At 45.1% G+C, this 20,734-nt stretch overlaps 1 protein-coding gene across 2 annotated transcripts in view; it reads left to right on the top strand.

Annotated features, from left to right (window-relative positions):
* Positions 1-8,317: 8,317 nt before the first annotated feature.
* Positions 8,318-20,734, top strand: part of TFE3 (transcription factor binding to IGHM enhancer 3) — a 34,505-nt gene continuing 22,088 nt past the window's right edge. The window contains exon 1 of one of the 2 annotated variants that reach the window (XM_053289663.1): positions 8,318-8,677. In XM_053289663.1, the coding sequence (XP_053145638.1) occupies positions 8,568-8,677 (110 nt within the window). In that variant the 5' untranslated portion in view covers positions 8,318-8,567. The remainder of the gene's footprint in view (positions 8,678-20,734) is intronic. The other variant, XM_053289665.1, reaches the window with a different exon arrangement.

Raw genomic sequence — 20,734 nt, 5'->3', positions numbered from 1 at the left:
ATCACTGAACAAGTAGATAAAGGAGGGAGAAAGAAGAGCGGGAGCCTAGAGGAGAAAGAGAGATAATCCCAGCAAAATGTGCTCTCTATTGGCGTTGTGCCTTTGCAGCCAGCAGTTTGCACAGCTTTGCATACCAGACATATGGTACACACACACACACCACACACACACAGAGTCTGTTCCTTTCTCCTTCTCCAAGACAGAGCTGCAGACACAACCCAGGAGTCCTGGAATGACACGAGCTGATGTTAACAATGCAGGGAACCTTTCCCCCTGCCCGCGAGAGGCTGGAGCTGCCAAGGGCCCCCCTTCGAATCGCAGGTGATATTTTTTGACCAATCGCTGAGCTGCAATAAAACCCAGGCATCTGCAAAGTGTCCCATCATTTCCTTGCCTGATGTAAACGTAGGTGGTCTGAGAGTGCAGGAATGGGCCGCTTGGAAACAACCGGTCGTGGCAACAGCATCCCCTTCTGGCCTGCCTGAGAACTGCAAACGTGTTTCCCGCTCAAGAAGAAATTATGTTGGTACAGGCTGAGAGACCGGTTGCCGCCTTGAGGATGGGGGAGAGAGAGCTGAAGGATGAGGGACTAGGGGCCAGGGTCGTAGCAAGGCTGGAGTGGGCCCAGAGACAAGATTTTAAAATGCCACTCGCCCTCACTGAAGCTCAGCTCATGAAGTAAAGAAATCTTATATGAGGCTGAATAGTGGTAACAAAAAGCATAGTACAATTGTGGCACATATAACCTATGTGCCACAATAGAACATCACCCTAATTTTTTTTTTTAAGGTTTTGTAAATTGTGGACGATGCAAGTCATTTAATGGTACTAGAGAAAGACCTGCTGTTCGGGTAGCTCCAGGTCTTAACACTCACATCAGTTTTGGAGAATGAATACAACTGAAGGAAGCCCAGGCGGGTGCGCGGCTGGGGGAATCAGTCATGTGACTTGCCTCTGCCCCCCCAGGCAGTGGGCCCCCAGACAACTGTCTCCCCTTGCCCAATTATAGTTACGCCCCTTCTAGGGGCAGATCATTTCTGGGTGGGCGAGCCCCGCCCCTCCTCCCAGGCATCCTTGTGAAGGAGTTGAAGGAGGGTAGCTTGTCTTGTGGTAGAGAGCATTAGTTGTGCCCCTTTGCTAATCAGGGCCCACCCTGGTTTGTATTTGGATGGGTGACTGACTACATGTGAGTACTGTAAAACATTCCCCTTGGGGGACGGGGCCATAGCTTAGTGGGAGATGCACCTCCATGCTTGCATTCAGAAGCTCCCAGTTTCACTCCCTGGCAGCTTCTCCAGACAGGGGCCCGGCTAGGAGAGACTCTTGCTTGGAACCTTGGAGAGCTGCTGCCAGTCAGTGTAGACAATACTGAGCTAGATGGACCAGTGCTCTGACTCGGTATGAGGCAGCATCCTATGCTCTGTTCCTAGAAAGGGGCTGAAACTTGCCATCAAGGTGCACCAATAGCTTAGTGGTAAAGCCCATGCTTTTCAGGCAGAAGACCCCAGCTTCAGTTCCTGGTTCAGTCCAGGGAAAGACCCCCTGCCTGCCAAAAGTCCTGGACAGCTGCTGTCAGTCTGTGGACTCAGTACCAGATGAATGATCAGAGCAATGGCCTGGACTCAGTAGAAAGCAGGCTTCATACGTTCAGCGGAGCAGTGGACAAGAGAGAGCAATTCTATTGGCTTACAGTGGAAACCTCCCTATCTGAACCTCAGTGATCCAAATGTCCCAGTTCCATTGTGGATTCCTTATGTATGTGTCCATAAGGTTTATTCCTATAGTATTCACTGAATATTCAGTGTGCTTCATGTGTATTATCTAGGTTTGTTAGATAAGCCAGTATTATCATCCCCATTACAGATGAGAGAGCTGAGGCTAAGAGAGGGTGATTCATCCCAGACCACCTAGAGGGTTAATGGCAGAGGTGAAATTTGAACCAGAAGTTTCCTAATTCACAGTCCTTCCCAGGGGCGTAGCTAGGGGGTAGCTAGGGGAGAGGAGGCCCGTGTTCAGCACTCTCTCTGGCGGCCCCCCAGTGTGAGGGAGATAATGCAGAAAATAGGGAGGGGTGGATCTGGAGGGCCCTCAGGAGCTGGGGGCCGGGTTCTTTGAACCCTTTCACTCAATTATAGCTACGCCCCTGGTCCTTCCCCTGAGCTGCGATTCTTCCACTGTTTGTTCCATTTATTGTGAGAATCTGACTATTCTGTCCTATCTGATAATGCTTCTACTGCTATGACAAAGTTCACCCATCCTCCAAATCAGGCCTACTCAACTTAGGCCCCCCCAGCTGTTTTTGGACTACAACTCCCATAATTCCCAGCCACAGTGTCCAATAGCCAAGGATTATGGGAGTTGTAGGCCAACATCTGCAGGAGGGCTGAAGTTGAGCAGCCCTGCTCCAAATAGTAGGAGGTGGAGGGTAGGCTTAGCAGAAGCAGGATGGATTTTCTTTGGAGGAGAGAAAGCTCTGGAGTGTCTCACCTTGTGAACATCTGTTCATTTGCAAATGTACAGATGAGAAGTAATGCCTGGGAAGTCATAATTAGCACAGGCAGCAATAACTCAAGAACAGAATCACTGCAGGCCGCCGAATCCAAATCAGAGTTCAGCTGTTAGTTTTGGGGGGTTATGGGGTGGGTTTTTTTGCCAATTCTGTTCATTCAGCTCCCAATAATCAATTCAGAAACACAAATCTCTCCCCCAGGCCCACATCTGCAGCTCCTATGTTTTATTTCCAAAAGACTGAATATTTTTGTGACGGTTTAGACAAAACAGGAAAATAATAAAACAGGGGGTTTATTGCAGCTCAGAGATTGGTCCAAAAACATCACCTGTGATTCGAAGGGGCCGATTGGCAGCTCCAGCCTATTGCAGGCAGGGGAAAGGGTTCAAAGAACTTCAAAGAACACACACACTGCTCACAGCATAGTGACACACTTTTCAAGGGGGTCCCCATTTGGTCGCAGTGATAGAAGAACTGGTCCTGATTGGTCAGTATACATTCAGGATATTAATGGCCCTGAATGGCCAGACTGCAGCCATCTAGACCCAGGAGGACTTCTTCTCCAGTTCAGGGTTCCTGGAAACAAAGGTTCCTGGGGAACAGGGGTATAGCAAGGTTGGAGTGGGCCCTGGGATGAAAAGTGGTGATGAGCCCCTGAGTCTCTGGGTGTCACCATCTTTTCCATCCCCAGTTCTTTTGAAGGAGGGCAGGATCCAAGAAGGGTCCCTAGCAAGGACGCAGCTAGAGGAGAGGGGCCCCTTGTTCACTCCTCTCTCTGGCGGCTCCTCAGAGTGAGGGAGATAATGAAGAAAATAGGGAGGGGTGGAGCTGGCGGCCCCTCAGGAGCTGGGGACCCAGGTTCTTTGAACCCTTTCACTCAATTATAGCTACGCCCTTATCCCTAGGTTCCTTTAACTGAGTATTTTCCCCCAGCCTTGTCTCAGTTTTGGTAGGGAAGGGAGAAGAGTGTCAGGCAGGCATCTCTCCCTCCTCCTCTCCGTGTGACTGGCTGGCTGATGCTCAGCAACATTCCCCTCACTGTTGAGCCTATCAGGCAGGCTGAGGGAGGGGTGGGCTGAACCTTAGCACAGTCAGTCAGGAGGAGAGAAGGAGCGAGAGATGCTGCCTGACACTCACCCTCTTAGATAGGCTTTGTCTCACTTGGAGAGGATTTGATTCCCATGTCAGTGAGTCAGAGAGGTGAGAGGGCAAGTGAAGAGTGAGTTGTCACCCGGCCAGTGGATATTCCCTTCCTCAGGTGCCCAGGGACATTTATTATTCCTTGTTTAATTATAGCTACACCCCTGCTGGGGAAGCCAGGACTTCCAAGCAAAGGTGGTGTACTACAAACAAAAACAAACAGCCATTTAAAACAATCAGCTTAAAACAATATAAAAACAAATGGGGGGGGGAACCCAATTTAAAACCAGTTAACAATGTTTAAGAACAATCTTAAAACCTTGGAAAGCCATGCCAGACAAATATGTGTTCAGGGCTCTGAAAACCTGTCCTGGCAATCCAGATGCTCCAGCCTCAGCACAGCATCCCTCCGGTGGCTGTTGTTGGTGTCTTTCTTATGTTTCTTAGACTGTGAGCCCTTTGGGGGACAGGCAGCCAATTAATTAATTGATTGATTGATTTCTGTATATAAACCGCTTTGGGAACTTTGGTTGAAAAGCGGTATATAAATACTCATCATATTAATCGTATTTGTATACCACCTGCCAGTTAGAAGACCATTAGTGGTAAAAGGTAAAGTGTACCATTGAGTCGGTGTCGACTTCTGATGACCACAGAGCCCTGTGTACACATTTCTCTTCTCTTCAGTTCTCTGAAGATAACTCTGAGGCCTCAGTGCAGCTAGTCCACAGTAGCTCACAAGACTAATCTCCCCGCAGCAAAAAAACCCAAAGGAAAAACCAGACAAACAAAAGCCGCAACCAGAACCACCTTAAATGGTCTACTCCAGGGGTTCTAAATCTGTGGTACTCCAGTTGTTGCTGAATTGCAACTCCCATAATCCTCAGCCCCACATAGAGCGCATTGCAGTAGTCAAACCTGGAGGTTACCAGCTAATGCACCACTTTTTTGAGGTCATCCTCTTCAAGGAATGGGTGCAGCTGTCGAATCAGTCGGAGCTAATAGAAAGCACTCCTGGCCATGGCCTCCACCTCAAATACCAGGGTGAGGCCTGGGTCCAGGATTTGGAGTACCCTCAAGCTGCACACCTGCTCCTTCTGGAGAAGTGTCACCCCATCCAGCACAGGAAGATCTAACTCATCCCTCAGATTCTGAGCCCCTACAATGAGCACCTCCGTCTTGCTTGGATTCAACTTCAATTTGTTATCCCTCATCCAGCCCATTACTGCCTGTAGGCAGGCATTTAGAGAATGAGTGCCATTTCCTGATGATGAAGATGAAAAGGAGAAGTAGATTTGGGCATAATCAGCATACTGATAACACTCAGCACCAAACCTCCTGATGAACTCACCCAGTGGGTTAATGTAGATATTAAAAAGCATTGGTGACAGAATGGAGCCCTGAGGAACTCCATATAACAGCTCCTATTTTGAGGAGCAACTGTCACCAAGCTCCACCATCTGGAATCTACCCAATAGATAGGAGTGGTACCACTACAAAGCTGTGCCCCCTATCCTCAGCCCCCAGGCGATCCAGAAGGATACCATGGGCAATGGTACTGAATGCCACCGAGAGATCCAAAAGAACCAGCAGAGTCACACTCCCTCTATCAATTCCTTGGTAGAGGTCATCCTTCAGGCTGACCAAGGCTGTCTCAACCCCATAGCCAGCTCTAAAGCTGGTTTGAAAAGGTCTAGATAATCAGTTTCCTCCAAAACCTCCTGGAGCTGGTTGGCTACCACCCTCTCAATTACCTTGCCCATCCAAGGAAGATTGGAAATTGGCCTGTAATTATCCAGGGAAGGCTTCTTAAGAAGCGGTCTAACCATTGCCTTTTTCAGACAAGGAGGCACCCTACCCACCCTCAGCAATGCATTTATGATATGAACTAGGCCACCTCCAACAATCTGCCTGCTAGACAGAAGAAGCCAAGTTGGACAAGGATCCAGAGAACAAGTGGTAGGCCGCACCGCCCCAAGCAGCTTGTCCCCATCCTCAGGAGTCACAGATTGAAACTGATCCAACCTAATACTGCAAGAGGGATCGCTGGACACCTCCTTCATAGACCTTGCAGAAATAGTGGAGTCCAAGTCGGCCCAAATACAATAAACAATGCCTTTATAAAAATCTATGGTGCAGCAACATTTGGAATATGTGTACTCCATTTGGAGCATGTGTACAGCATGTGTACATATGGTGTACAGGTCACCATATCTGGGGGAAAAGGTTCAGAAGAGGGCAAGAACTGTAAAAGGTGTAGAAGAGGGCAACCAAGATAATCAAGGTCTAGAGCACCTTCATTATGAGGTGAGGCTATAATATCTGAGGCTTTTTAGTGCACCTACAAGTTGTTCTAGTAAGAATTACTCTGTCTTCTTTCCTTTCACTATCCCTACAACTGGACTAAATTTGGTCCAAATCAGTTAGGCAGTTTACAGGTGAGCCCATTGCACCTCAAACATTCATGCATCTACCATCTTGAATCAGGGTGGATAACATAATCACAAACTACACCCTTGAGCCATCTCTATGTGTCCCTACACCTGTAGCAAATTTGGTTCAAATCGGTTAGCAGGTTCACAAGTTAGCCCAATTGTGCCTCAAATGTACATGTGTCCACCATCTTGAATTGGGATGGGCGACATCATTACAAACTATGCCATTGAGGTGTCCTGGTATATCACTTACTACAACTGTACCAAATTCAGTTCAGTTTGGTTAGGTGGTCCACAAGTTAGTTCTATTGTTCTTCAAATGCTCACACATCTGCCATCTTGGATCAGGATGGATGACATCATTACAATTACACCATTGAGATGTCCTTATGTGTCAATTCACTACAACTGTACCAAATTTGGTTCAAATTGGTTAGATGGTCCACAAGTTAGCCCACTTGCACCTAAAACATTTATGCGCCCACCATCTTGAATCAGGGTGGATGACATAATCACAAAATATGCCATTGAGGTGACCCTATGTGTCCCTATAGCTGTAGCAAATTTGTTTCAAATCAGTTAGGCGGTTCACAAGTTAGCCCACTTGCACATCAAACGTTTACACATCTGCCATCTTGAATTGGGGTGGATGACATCATCACAAACTATGCCACTGAGGTGTCCCTATGTGTTCCTACAACTGTACCCTATTTGGTTCATATTATATTGGTCCAGGAATTTCAAAGTTGATGGCACAGACAGACACATGGACTCACGGATATACACACGGAATGCCGGGTGATCTCATAAGCCTATTGGAAAGTAGGCTAAAAAACCCATGATTATAATAGCATGCTGGGTTGGGGAGCAGACAAGGCCTGGTAAAATCCCCCCCAACCAGAGAAAAGGCTGAGCATGATTTGTGGTGGGCAAAGGCCATTTGTGATTTCTGATCAACAGGCATTATAAGAAACTGTGCTGGCTGGTGGGACAGCAGAATTAGCCCCCCTATTTATTCAAGTTGTAAAAGCACTGAGTAATATTTTGACCTAAAGTAGGTCAAGGCAGTGGTGGTATTTAAATGGTGTTCCAAGGAGCCCAGTTGTGCTCCAGCTTATCAGGGGTTCCTCAATGTGATGATCAGAAATGGCAGACCACCTCCCTTGAAAGGCAGCTTGCTTATCAGGACTGATCTTCCACTGGGATGTGCAGCCTCAGGGGAATGTTGAATGTAGGCCATAGGTCACTGGCTCCGGTCAGTCAGGGCAGCAGTGAGGGCCAACAACAGGTTAGGCGGCAGGCCAGTGCTATGCAGATATATGAGCTGAGCCTGGGCAACAGGTTCTACGAAATCCTGAGGTAGTGACTGTGTTGCTTTAGACAACAAGTGGGGGAAAACGCTTTTGACTCTCCGTTCACATAATATGCTTCCCATGCACAGAACACTGGTACATCAGGGAGAAATATTTGAGCCCTGTTTTTCACCTCCTGTGCTGGTTTTCTATTTACAGGGAGTTTTTAAACACGAAGAGACATTCAAAATATGGGATCCCTCCACCTGCAACCTGAAGTGGTTACATTTCATCTTCTCAGTATCCTACCTCATTCTGCATAATGTGCAGCTTGGTCTACCGATGTACCAGAATGAGGAGGCAGGATCTTCTTTTCAAAGTATATTTTGATGGACATGTGTGTAGGATACACACCTTCAAGCAACATTCTCTTCATGGTAACACTATGCAGTAGAATAAGATGGCAGAATCCTGAGGAGACAGAGAGGAGACTGTAACACTTCAGATTGCAGGTGAAGGATCACGGATTTCATTGCTTTGACATAAAGAAGTCCCTTCACATTAGCATAGCATGGAGCGGGCTGGGCTTAATCCAAGGGGACATTTAAAAACGGTATCCCCCACCTGCCGTGTGAAATGCTAACAGTCCACTCGGTCAGCTCAGAATCCTACCGCCTTAATTCTACTGCTGCAGAGTGTGCATCCTACTACACACGTGTCCATCAAAATATACTTTGAAAACAAGAGGGGAATAACTCAGAAACAAATTTGCAAGCGTGAATAGCAGAAGGATCAGCCTAACCCAGACCGAGGTCTCCTGCTACATTAAAACAACCCGTTACTTTGACTTGCCTTTGATTGGCAGTGCCCCTTACACCCTCCCACCTTGACCAGTGGGTGGCTCCCGGTCTGATGTCATTTCCCTTGGAGATCCCCCCCGCAGGCCCCCCTTCTCCTCCGTGAGCCGGAAAATGAAGCAATATCCCGGCTGGATGTTTTTCTTTAGCTTTGGGAGGAGACGGTTCTTCCCATTTTCTTCGGCACTGAGCTTTTGAAATAACTCCCTCCTTTTTTATTTGCACTTTTAAGTAATTGTATCGAGCTTGGATCTCGACAAGCCCGCACCCCATAACTGCTGCGAGCCCTAGATTGCATTCCGGTGTGGGGGCTCCAGTTGGGGGGGGCGGGGGAATGATGTCCCATGACACTAGCGAGAGACCCCCCCACCCTGAGCCGCCTCCCGCGACTGTCTTCGTCCTGGTGGAGGATCCGCGCTCGACTGACGCCGTCCAGTTGCTCAGGTGAGAAGAAGACCCAATTTGTGGGGCTGCAATAGCGGGAAAGTGGAAGGGGGATGGGACCGGAGTTGCAGGGAAGGAGCAGAGGGGCATCTTTTCTAGGCACCTCTTCTGGGACTCAATAGCGGCCCACCACGGTGAAATAATCCGGTGCAAGGGCACCTGCGCGGTTCTGAATCCTCATGCAAGGAAGGAGGGGGAAATGAGTTCTTTCCTAGGGAAGAACCCCACGCCACATGGCCACGCGGCGACTTCTGGGAGAGCCTTTGCGCATTTTGGCTTGCTGTCAAGTTCTTCATCAGTGTGTGACTGGTGTGAAAACCTGTCTTTGTGCCCAGAAAGAGCAGTGGATCAGTCAGGAGAGGAAGAGTTACCTGTCTGACTCCAGAGCACTGAAGTTACTGAAGCTAAGGATCAGGACTCCTGGTTTCTTTCTCTCCCCCGCCCTCCACTCCACCCACATCTACAAAAATTGTAGGAGAGGAAGTGATACTGTAGAGCATTTTTAAACAAGTGCTTTTGTTTTTTATATGTCTCAGGCTGATACAAATCATGTTTTCGTTGAGGATCCTTGAGTGCCAGTCAACCTCCTGAGTCCAGGAATTGTATCACTTCAATCTATCACCTAATTCTGTTTAATGTCAGAATAGTTCTTAATCTGTGCCTGAACTCATTCATCCGTTGAGCTCAGGAATCTGTCTTGTTTAGCTCAGAAACCTGTGTTTTGTTTCATTTTTTAATGTCAGTCCTGGAACATGTAAAGTAATAACAGAGGAGAGAGTGTCTCTGACCACATGCCATGAGCATTTCCTTCAGCACCTCCCATATTGCTGGGGTGCATGATTTCCAAATTTTACAGCATAGTTTCCAGGGGGACCTAAACCTGGAAGTTAACCAATGGAAGGTGGAAGTACACAGAGAAGATGAAGATCAAAACTCTTGAGAGTAGTAGGAATTCTCCTATCCCATTCTGGCTGAGCTTCAACATCCAAGCCTGCAACAGAGACACAAAAACTCTGTGTGTTCCAGGTCCTGGTTGTGTCCCAGCCCCGTGCTTTGAATTTGCAGTGAACTACAAATGTGGTGTGTGTGTGTGTCTCTGTGTCTGTGGTGGTAGTGGGGGAAGGTTTCAAATGAGTCACTTTCCTTTGGTTTTGCTGACAGCAGTGCCTCCCCAGGGTTCAGTTTTCACTTCTTGTTTTTTGAACAATGTTCTGCTGACCTCAGCTTTTACCTGAACCCATCAACACCAGCCTTGTTGGGATCTCTTCCTCACTGACTTTCAAATTCCTTTCCATTCCCTCCCTTCCTCTCCCTCCTCTTTGAGACCATGTGTGTCTCAAACTGAAGAGCTGGACTTTTGCTGAGATATGCAGTCTTGGGTGGGTGGGTAATACTGCAGTTTGAAACAAGATAGATTCAAGACTGGGGAGGTGGAATCTATGTGTCCTGAGTGTAGTTTTGGGAAAAACAGATGATTAGATCAAGAGAAGCGGGTATGGCTGGGGGAGTCAGAACAGTTGTTCTCTATCCCCAAGCTTTGTAATCCCAGGACTGCCTTCTCCAGATAAGACTCAAGAGTTTACCCACATTAATGGAGGTGTGGATGGGAGGCATGTCTGTCGAATAAAATGCCCAAGTTAATGGCTTAGTGAGGTTCCCAAACTTGGGTACCCAGGTGCCAGGTTCCCAAACTTGAGTACCCAGATGTCATTGGACTACAAATTCCATCATCCCCATCTACATTGTGGCTGATTACGATGGGAGTTGTAGTCCAACTGCAACTTCTGGGTGCCCCTAGGTCCATCTTTTGGGAACCACTATTCTGGTGGATAGACAGTTGAATGTGGCCTGCAAGATCTGGGTTCAAGTGTCTCCTCTCTTTTATAGATTTATTGTGTAAGCCTTGGTTGCATCATCTTCTCAGTTTCATTTTCCCCCACTTGTAAAGTAGGAATAATACTGTATTATAATAGCTATCTATTTCACACATGGCAGTTGTAGTGATTAATGAGTTACATTTTTATTGATTAGATTCATCCATATATATTTAGAACAGGAAACAATCTGATTAAATACATAATTTCTGGTTATAGTTATGTGCATCACATCAACTGTATGCTATGCATATTCACAGTAGTATAGGAAAAGACATTTTAAAATGAATTGTTAAGACTGGAGTCCTTCCCGAGGTGTAAGTCCCACTGAAGGAAGTGGGACTTCTGAATATACATGTGTAGGATCGGGCTGCGCAAGAACTCACGTGCAGCCCTAATGGTTACTCAGATCAAAACCCCACAGAGTCCAATGGAATTTTCCTCCAAGTAAATAAGTTCCAAGTAAGTCCCATTTACCTGAATGGGAAAATAGGGACATGTTGGAAGGTATGCCACAGTAGGCTGAGGAAAACAACACATAACCTTTTATGAATTGCTATTACTATTAATAAACTTGTCTTCCCCCCAGTTAAGTTCTTGGTGTAACTCCCTCCTCGATCTTCAGGTTTCTCTGCTCAGGGTGTGTAGGTAATGCATGGCTATAATAACGTCGCCCCCGCAAAAGCAGCAGCCGGGTTAAGGAATCCAGGCACGGCCCCTTTAAGCAGGTCACCCTATGGAGATGGGGAAGGAGTGCCGGAGCAGTGGGGGCTGGAATGAGGACTCAGTGCTGCGCCCCCTGGCCGCCGATAGGATGTGGTGTTGACTTGGCGAGGCTCCGCTGCTGTTGCTTTGAGTGTGTCGTTCGTCTTTGGCTCACTATTAATAGCTCTAAAACCGGGCACATTTGTGAATGCGCAACCAGGATTGTGTTTTCCTGTGTGGATCGAAAAGCGGGGCGGAGTAATTGGGCCCCTTTGCGGGAAGCGGATCAGGCGTCTGGTGAAGGGGGAGGGCGGCGTGTGTGTTGTAAATACGGGGCGGGTTCTGCTTTTCTTCCCTCCTCCCCACGCATTCAGTGATGCCGGGTTAAAATGCTTCTCCAAAATGGCCCACACCAGGAAATGCAGCAAGCACTTTGCAGAGGCCTAAAGCGGGGCAGGGGCAGGAAACCGAAGGCACTTTCGGAGCCAGCCAAACAGCGGGGATCGCAAAAGAGGGTTGAGCACCTCCCCTCCCTCCCGGCTCCATTTCTCCACCGCTTGCCCAGGGCCGATTTGTGGAGCAGACACACAGCGGCAGGGCTGGGGAAGAGCCCAGCTGGAGAGGAGGTGGAGGTGAGCGAGATCCGGGCTTGATCTACGTTCTCACGGGCTTCGGAAGCGAGTTCTCTCTCTCTCCCCCCCCCATCCCTTCATTGATTGACATTTTAAAGGGAAACAGGAAGCAGATTCGGGGATTTAGAAGTTGTGCAATAATCTCATTCTTTCAGTTCTCCTCGCACATAAACTAACAAAGGAAAAACTATCCAAATACAAATATACCGAGTCATGATTTGACATAAGAGCCAGTATTTCCCACCCCGCCCCCGAAGAAATGCCATTCATATCAGTTATTTACTACCCAGTCCAATGCATCTAAGAAATGCAGTTTCTTAGAGGAAGACCTCGACGTTTTTATAGGTTGTTTCGAGCACTGTTGGAAGGGGCGTGTACATGGTGGAGAACATTTTTGCAACTCCTTGGCCCAGAGCTGTATAGTTAAGGTGAGCTGCTAACTGGGCAAAAGGGCAACTTTTAAAAGTGGTGATTCTCTTTATATAGTAGTGAGAGAGTAACTGGCCCTCTCCACCCTCAGCGCAGTACCCCCAGTGACTGTAGTTGGTGTCTTTCTCATGTTTCTTTTTAGGTTGTAAGCCCTTTGGGGACAGGGATCCATCTTGTTTATTATTATATTACTCTATGAAAACCGCTTTGGAAACTTTTGTTGAAAAGCAGTATATAAATATTTGTAGTAGTCGTAGCTAGGAGGGCCACAGTTGAAATCTTGCTTTCATTCTGGCCATGTTAGGAAAGCCCCTTTCTGTCTACTTCAGCTATCCATCTGAAATATGGAGATTACAATGCTGATCTACCTTACAGGGTTGTTTGTAAGGATTACTGGGATAATGTATAGGAACCATTTTTAACCATCTCAAGTTCTGTATAAATACTATTATTGGAGCTATCTGCTGATTGAAAGAATTCATTTATTGTTTGCTCTTCACCAGTTAATTGCTGTGGATATTATCAAAACCTCAACATATGTTCTGTTTTTAAATACTAGAGAAAACATGAAATCTACAATTTAACAAAACAAAAGCTTGCCACAATAAGAAGCAAAGGGCAACTTTTTAATATTTTCTCATTTAACATTTAACAGCAACATTTGTGGCTGTAAAATAAAATGTTAAAATGAAAGTTGCAACAGCTTTGAGTCAAACAGTTAATACTTGTTTCCCTCATTAATGTTGCTGTTAGCTGATTTGGATAATGAATTTTTGTTTTAAAATGGCATGCCTGATATTGGCACACTTAATACTGGAAATAAACTTTCACTCACTGAAATCAACGAGATAATTCCAGGTAAGCGTGATCCGGATGAGAATGCTGAAGGGGTTTTTGTACACAGTACTGGGTTGTCTGGTGCAAGATGTGTTGTTCCTGTATTGTTTACATGGCTGAATTTGTAGTAGAAGTAACCATGGCGACTCCCTTGAGACTTGCTTGTGAGTGTTCAAAACCTCTTGCATCTCTGTAATGTAGCTTGTGGTTCAATAGGCAAAACCCTGAGTTTCATTATGTGTGAATACATTAGGAGAATTGTAAACTGACATTTTGGTAGATGTCATTTATAGGGCTAGGGCGATGGAGGATTTGTGTTATCTGGAGCAATAGCTTCTGTGTTGCATTGGAATGTCGTGTTACGTTTCAGGAATGGATAAAGTTTAGACAACAGTCCTTACAAGGGACTTGCTAGGATAGTAATTAGAGCTGAAATGCGGTTAAAGAAGCTGTAGTTGTTTTATCTACTTCTAGTCAATTAATCTATTAAGCAATTACATCTGCCTAAATCAGCATGTTTCCAAGTATGTAATAGGAATGCTTCTTTGTGTCTAGCGTAGACATGTTTGCAGATTGTGTGCATTAGAATTGCATTGTGGCCTGTGGTTCTGTGTATTGCTGCAAGTAGTACAGGTGTTAAGGAGAGGGTGTTTGGAAGAACAGCTTTAGTGGTGGGGGTAGTTAATACTCTGTCACCTATGGTAAACAGTTCCTTTCTTCTCGATTTGTATAGTACGTTCAAATGTGCATTAGTATTTATATGGTGCATCATTTCAGGATTCTTCTAAAGAGCAGAGCAGAGCTGGTCTTGTGGTAACAAGCATGACTTGTCCCCTTTGCTAAGCAGGGTCCACCCTGGTTGCATATGAATGGGAGACTAGAAGTGTGAGCACTGTAAGATATTCCGCTCAGGGGATGGAGCCGCTCTGGGAAGAGCAGAAAGTTTCAAGTTCCCTCCCTGGCTTCTCCAAGATAGGGCTGAGAGAGATTCCTGCCTGCAACCTTATTAAATAATAACAACAATAACAACAACAATAATAATTTTATTCGATTTCTATACTGCCCTTACAAAAATGGCTCAGGGTGGTTTACACAGAAAAATAAAATAAATAAGATGGATTCCTGTCCCCAAAGGGCTCACAATCTAAAAGAAGCATAAGATAGACACCAGCAACAGTCACTAGAGGTACTGTGCTGGGGGTGGATGTGGCCAGTTACTCTCCCTATGCTGAATAAAGAGAATCACCATGTTAAAAAGTGCTTCTATGCCAAATTAGCAGGAGTAACCTTGGAGAAGCCGCTGCCAGTCTGTGAAGACAATACTGAGCTAGATAGACCAATGGTATATGGCAGCTTTCTATGTTCGTGTGACTGTGGTAGAGCCAGTGTGATGTAGTGGTTAGAGTGCTGGACTGGGGAGACCTGAGTTCAAATCCCCATTCAGCCATGATGCTTGCTGGGTGACTCTGGGCCAGTCACTTCTCTCTCAGCCTAACCTACTTCACAGGGTTGTTGTGAGGAGAAACTTAATTATGTACAATTTTCTGGGCTCCTTGGAGGAAGAGTGGACTATAAATGTTAATAAATAAAATACCGAGAAGTAAGTCTGTATTTTCATCTCAATATTGCAGACTGGAGATAGTGAGATGGTAGCTGTGGGTGCCGTGTGTTTTTCGCGTGTCAGGGACGAGATGCTGCTGTAGGCCTATTGTGGAGACATTGGGAGACTATGGGTTTGGGTTATGGTTAGATGCAGACTCCCCTTTCTTCCCCTAAGGAGGGAAGTGTCACATTTATCTTGTCATATTTATATTGCAAATATCCTGTAACGTACGTCCTGCTAAGAGGTAGCAGGTGACCCGAGGCACTCAGGAAACTTCATGGCTGAGTAGGGATCTGTAGTTGGGTTTCTTTGGCTGAAGTCCAATACTCTGTCCATTGTGCCATGTTAATGGAAGGCTGGTGGGCACTGGGACAAAGTCCTGTGTCACTTGCAAATGTGTTGGCGAATGGAGAGAAGCTTGTCTATCCATGTGTGGTGTGATTAGTGTGAAGTATGGGAATAGCTTGAGAAACAGAAGCCTTTCAAGGATTTTCTGATTCTCCACATCTGGGGTGCCGTGCCTGGATTTCTAGACATTCTGGCTCCAGGTGGATGACCAAATACTGCCAAAGATAACTTCTCACTCTTTTAAAGGAACCATAAATTGGTGTCAAAGGAGTAAATTAGAGGAGTTTTTGAAGTCTACTTGATGCACTGGAAACGTACCATGGCGATAATTGGAGATGGTGGTCGCTGGTATGATTCACTGCTGGAACTGAAACTGGCCTGTATGCCTGGTCTACACATGCAGTAGAATTAGGTGGGAGAATCCTGAGGTGGGAGAACGGACTGTGCCACTTGAGACTGCTGATGTGAATCGCGTTTTACAAACGTTTCCCTTCTTGCAGGTAGAAAACCAGCAAAACCAGAATCGTGGGTAGAAGTGCTATTTGCAGGGAAGCTTTTGTGTGAGGAGTTTAAAAATGGCATGCCCCACCTGGAGTCTGATGTGGTCTAGTCCATTCTGCCACTTCATTTTACTGCATGTATGTACAGTCATCCTTCGTCAATCGGGAGGGTTCTGTTCCAGGAAAACCTCGTGGTTGGTGAATTGGTGGTTGGCGAGCTATTGAAATCAATGGCAGACAGGGGGTATGGGGAATCAGGGCTGCAAAAGGACTGCAGAATACAGTAAAATAGAGAAAAAATCCCTCCAAATCACCACAAGTCAGTAAGACGAGTGAAGGGTATCCCCAGAAATCACTCCCTGACCTCTGGAAATCGTGGAAAAAAACGTAAATTGCCAAAAATTTATGAAATTAAATAAATTTATTTGATTATGTATAGGTATAGAAATCAAATAAATTTTTTAAAAAATCTTGCCAAACTGCAGATACTCAGGTCGCGGTTGGCGAGACCTACCACAATTTCCCTGTCATGGATACTGAAAACTGCGATTGGGAAACCCGCGGTTGGTGAGAGATGACTGTATTTACAAAATTTAGAATCTGCCTTTCAGACCACAGGTCTTCCAAGGTGGCTTAGAACTCCAAATATAAAATACATATAAAAATATGATGAACATTGTTTACTCTGCTGCTGTTGGAATTTTTAATCAAAGTGCAACAGCAGCAAGCACAGACAATAAAAATAAATCAATTAGAAGCTGTATGGAAGAGGGATGTTTTTTACAGCCTCTTTGAAGACAGCTAAGGAGAGGAACATGCAAGCCCTGTGTTTGTGTGTGTGTGTGTGTGTGTGTGTGTGTGTGTAATCAGTATATATATAAACAGGCCTTTACAAATTTTCTTAGGATCTAGGGGTCAGCCCAAAGATTTAGGAGGCAGGCAGTGGACACTTGACAAAATTACCGGACTTAATGATGGATGTTGTGGGGGAGGGTAAATGGATTTCCCTTTACAAGTAATATATTTAGAACAGAAACAGAGCTGCCTGGGACAAATACAGATTTTATTAACTCTACCTATGGATGTCCTAGTCTAGATGACACAGTTGAATTTCTAGGCCCCTAGGATTTGTCAAGCCCTCCTATAGTACCATTGCCTTAATACCACTGCGATGTATACGGTGAAGTAGGCTAAAGCCTATGTCACAGTAAATTTCTTATTTTGACTAGGATATTTGATCATATGTCTGTAAGGAGCTTGGAGGCAGAACAGCTAAGAAGCTGAACGGTGAACCAGTGTCCCTGGATTAAATCTTGCCTTTGCCACAAATTCACCTGTGGGCCCTAGACAAACTGCTACAGTGTGCTCATTCTTAACTTGCAATCTTGTATTTATGTATTAAAAAAATTATACCCTGTGTTCTTTTCTGGGGAAAACTTGAGATGACTTAAAATAACAAAAATGTAAAAACAAAGCAATGTAACAATTAAATGCAATAAGTGAGTTCTGCCGGACAATAAGCAAAGGAAATTAAAATAAACACCAAGGGGCCCCAGCCTTCCGTTCATGGAAAGACTGTTCATCTGCAGACAAACACTGTAAGCATGTTTGGCGTGGGGTCTTTGGAGCGCATCAGTGCTGCCAGGATGGGGTTTGTGGGTGTGCTGTACACCAGTAGTCTCCCCGCTTAAAAATATTTTTTAAAAAGATCTGAAGAGGGCTTGTGTATGAAGTTTATTTGGTCACTTTAAAAATGCTAAGCAGCACTATTAGAAACACTGTTGATAATGTTTAATCTTAAGATTACATTATTGGCAGTGTAAATAATTATCCTGCTAAAGTATAACAGAAACAGGCCTGTGGCTATGAAGTGGCTGTGGCAAGGTGGAAGGGAGACCTAGCTCCATAGTGGTTAGAGTGCTGGACCAGGACCGGGGAGACCCGAGTTCAAATTCCTATTCAGCCATGAGACTTGCTGGGTGACTCTGGGCCAGTCACTTCTCTCTCGGCCTCACCTACTTCACAAGGTTGTTGTGAGGAGAAACCTAAGTATGCAGTACACCGCTCTGGGCTCCTTGGAGGAAGAGCGGGATATAAAATGTTAATAAGAATAAGAAGAATACTCTTGGGACTTGGTGAATACTCATTCCCCTTTTCCCAGGCTCAGGCACACATTCTCTGTGTGTGATGTACATGCACTGGCAGCAGGGTGGATTTGATTTAAATCAAACTGATTTAAATCACGATTTAAATCACTAGCAGGGTGGATAAAAATCAATGATTAAAAAAAAAATCAAAAAAATCTGATTTAAATCAAAAAAATCTGATTTTTTTGATTTTTTTAAAAAAATCATTGATTTTTATCCACCCTGCTAGTGATTTAAATCATGATTTAAATCAGTTTGATTTAAATCAAATCCACCCTGACTGGCAGTGGGTGTATCTTTCCCACTTCTTCATGTTTGGCACATGGGAGGAGAGAGACTCCCTGTTTTCAGCCTCTTACCTGTCACACTGGTTGTGCAATCTCTGCTCTCTGGGTTTGGAATGTCCTTTGCTCCTCCTTGGTTTTTATCCTTACATCTTTGCTTACTGCTTGCATTCAAGATTAAGTTTTGCACTTCTTCAGGCAGTGGCAAGATGGTTCATAGATCTGTTGCTGACTTCACTGGATATATCTCAGCTGCCCCTGGGTTCTGGTTTCGTTTTGTTTTTTCTGAGGGGCCAGTTGTAACAGTGAGGCAGGATGTATAGTGAGCTGTGTAGCTACGAATACGATGAATATTTATATACTGTCCCCAAAGGGTTCACAATCTAAAAAAGAAACGCAAGATAGACACCAGCAACAGCCACTGGAGGGATGCTGTGCTGGGGTCGGATAGGGCCAGTTGTTCTTCCCCTGCTAAATAAAGAGAATCATCTCTTTTAAAAGGTGCCTCTTTGCTCAGTTAGCAGAGGACAGTTAGCTGTCCATGAAAGCTGTTGAGCTGCAAGACAAATGTAGAATGTAGGGGAATGTGGCACTGGTTTTAAATTGCTCTTTGGTCTGGGAACAAGACATCCTTATGGAGATGGAATGGGAAGATTTAGAGAGCCAGATGAATTGCAACATCTGATGGTGTACACTGGAATGAAGAACATCAGAATTACCTTGGTAATCAGACCAGAGTCGACCTAGTCCTAGTGCCCACAGTGACCACCCAGATGCCTATAGGAAGCTTATGAGCAGAACTGGATAGAGAGATCAATCCCCTGGTAGTTGTCCATGGCATCTAGTAATCTGAAGAATACTGCTCCTGAATGTGGAAGCTTTATTATTATTTTACTTAATAGTCATCGAAGAGCTTGGCTGTAATCCTAAACACTCAGTAGGGAGAAAGCCCCACTGAACTAAGACTTTCTTCTGAGTAAACATGCTTAAGCTTGTACTGCTAATTTAGTTGTTTTTTTAAAAAAGACATAGCTATGCTACTATAATAAACTAATCTTGTGATAGTTGCTTCAATAAGCCAAAAATGTGTTGCACAAGTGTGTGTGGGGGGGGAGCTCCCTTTGTCTTGTGCCTAACAACTATATATCACTGGGTGACCTTCACATTGGCCTCTTGTTCTATTCTGGTTTTTTTGTTCCTTCTCTCCATGCTATTCATAGTCTTTTAAACTTCTATCATAATCCCTTTCGGCCTTCTTCTCTAATAAGGCTGCATGGTGGGGGTAGAAATGATTTTAATAATCAGTTAAAAAAAATGCAAAATGTTTATAAAGTCTTCTGGGAAGAGAGCTGGTCTTGTGGTAGCAAGCATGACTTGTCCCCTTAGCTAAGCAGGGTCTGCCCTGGTTGCATTTGAATGGGAGACTAGAAGTGTGAGCACTGGAAGAGAGTCCCCTCAGGTGATGGAGCTGCCACTCTGGGAAGAGCATCTAGGTTCCAAGTTCCTTCCCCAGCATCTCCAAGATAGGGCTGAGAGAGACTCCTGCCTGTAACCTTGGAGAAGCCGCTACCAGTCTGTGGAGACAATACTGAGCTAGATGGACCTATGGTCTGACTCAGTATATGGCAGCTGTCTATGTGCCTATGCTCTGTCCTGTTATCCTTTGACTTGCCCTCTTCTTCTCCAGTTCTACTATAAACGTTTTGAGATGGGCTCTTCTAAAAGTGGGTGTGCTATAGTTTATGTAATGGCTTTGAGAAACATGCCCTTTCCTTATAACTTAATATTTAACTTGTCTATTTTCCTGCTTCCTTAACGTGATGTAAATGTACTGGAAATCTGCAGCCGAACTGGCTGTCTTAATCAAGGATCCATGTGAAATTCTGTCTGTCTTCCTCCAGCTACCCACCCATTGTAGGCCAAACCTTTTCACAGGATTGCCAGATCACTTTACTGAATTGACAGCAGACAGGCCATACAGTCACTCCCTCCTGATCTTAATCCTCGTGCGGCTTCTCCCGAGTCTCCTCTCTCACTGGTCCCTTCTTGTCTCAGTTCTTTGCCTCTTCTGTCCCTTTCTTAAAGCCTCCTCTTGTATCTTCCTTTCACTCAATTTATCCTTATGTCTCCTACTCTCCTAGTGTCGATTCCTCCCTCCAGAACTTGCCCTACAAAGCTACTACTGTCCCCAGGGCCTGTAGCATGCTTTAATACTGGCCAAACTGGCAACTTTATCTTCCCTCCCAGAAGCTGCAAACTTTGAGCAACTGGAATGTTGTAAATGTTCCATGATGTCATAGCAGCTCAGCCAACCAGTGTTGGAGACTTCTCTGCTCGTTCACAGTGTAGTAATGATACATTGCTGTATACATTGTCTTTTTAAAAAAATCCCAGTTTGCCTAGTTTGATTGTGTAAAAGGGCCCAATGTGATGAGCCCTAATGCAGAAAATTATGTTAATGTTTTTATAAAAGTGAGTTTGTCCAAAACATCAAGAAATCCTTTACAGATTCTTGAACAACAAAATTCTTCCAAATCCTTACTTCCGTGTGACTGCAAAAGTCACAGAGCAGTGGAGGAAATAATAGGTGGTCTGATGCTAGAGCCATAAATTAAGTGTCAGTTTATTATACAGCATGGCAGTTGTATTCCTTATAAAATTGCTGTAAATTGTCTTATCAATGTAAAGTTGACGTCAG

The sequence above is a fragment of the Hemicordylus capensis genome, chromosome 2, assembly GCF_027244095.1.
Source record: "Hemicordylus capensis ecotype Gifberg chromosome 2, rHemCap1.1.pri, whole genome shotgun sequence".
In the NCBI taxonomy this organism is placed as follows: Eukaryota; Metazoa; Chordata; class Lepidosauria; order Squamata; family Cordylidae; genus Hemicordylus; species Hemicordylus capensis.
Note: the sequence above shows the minus strand (reverse complement) of the source record. Positions and strands in the feature narration are given on the sequence as shown.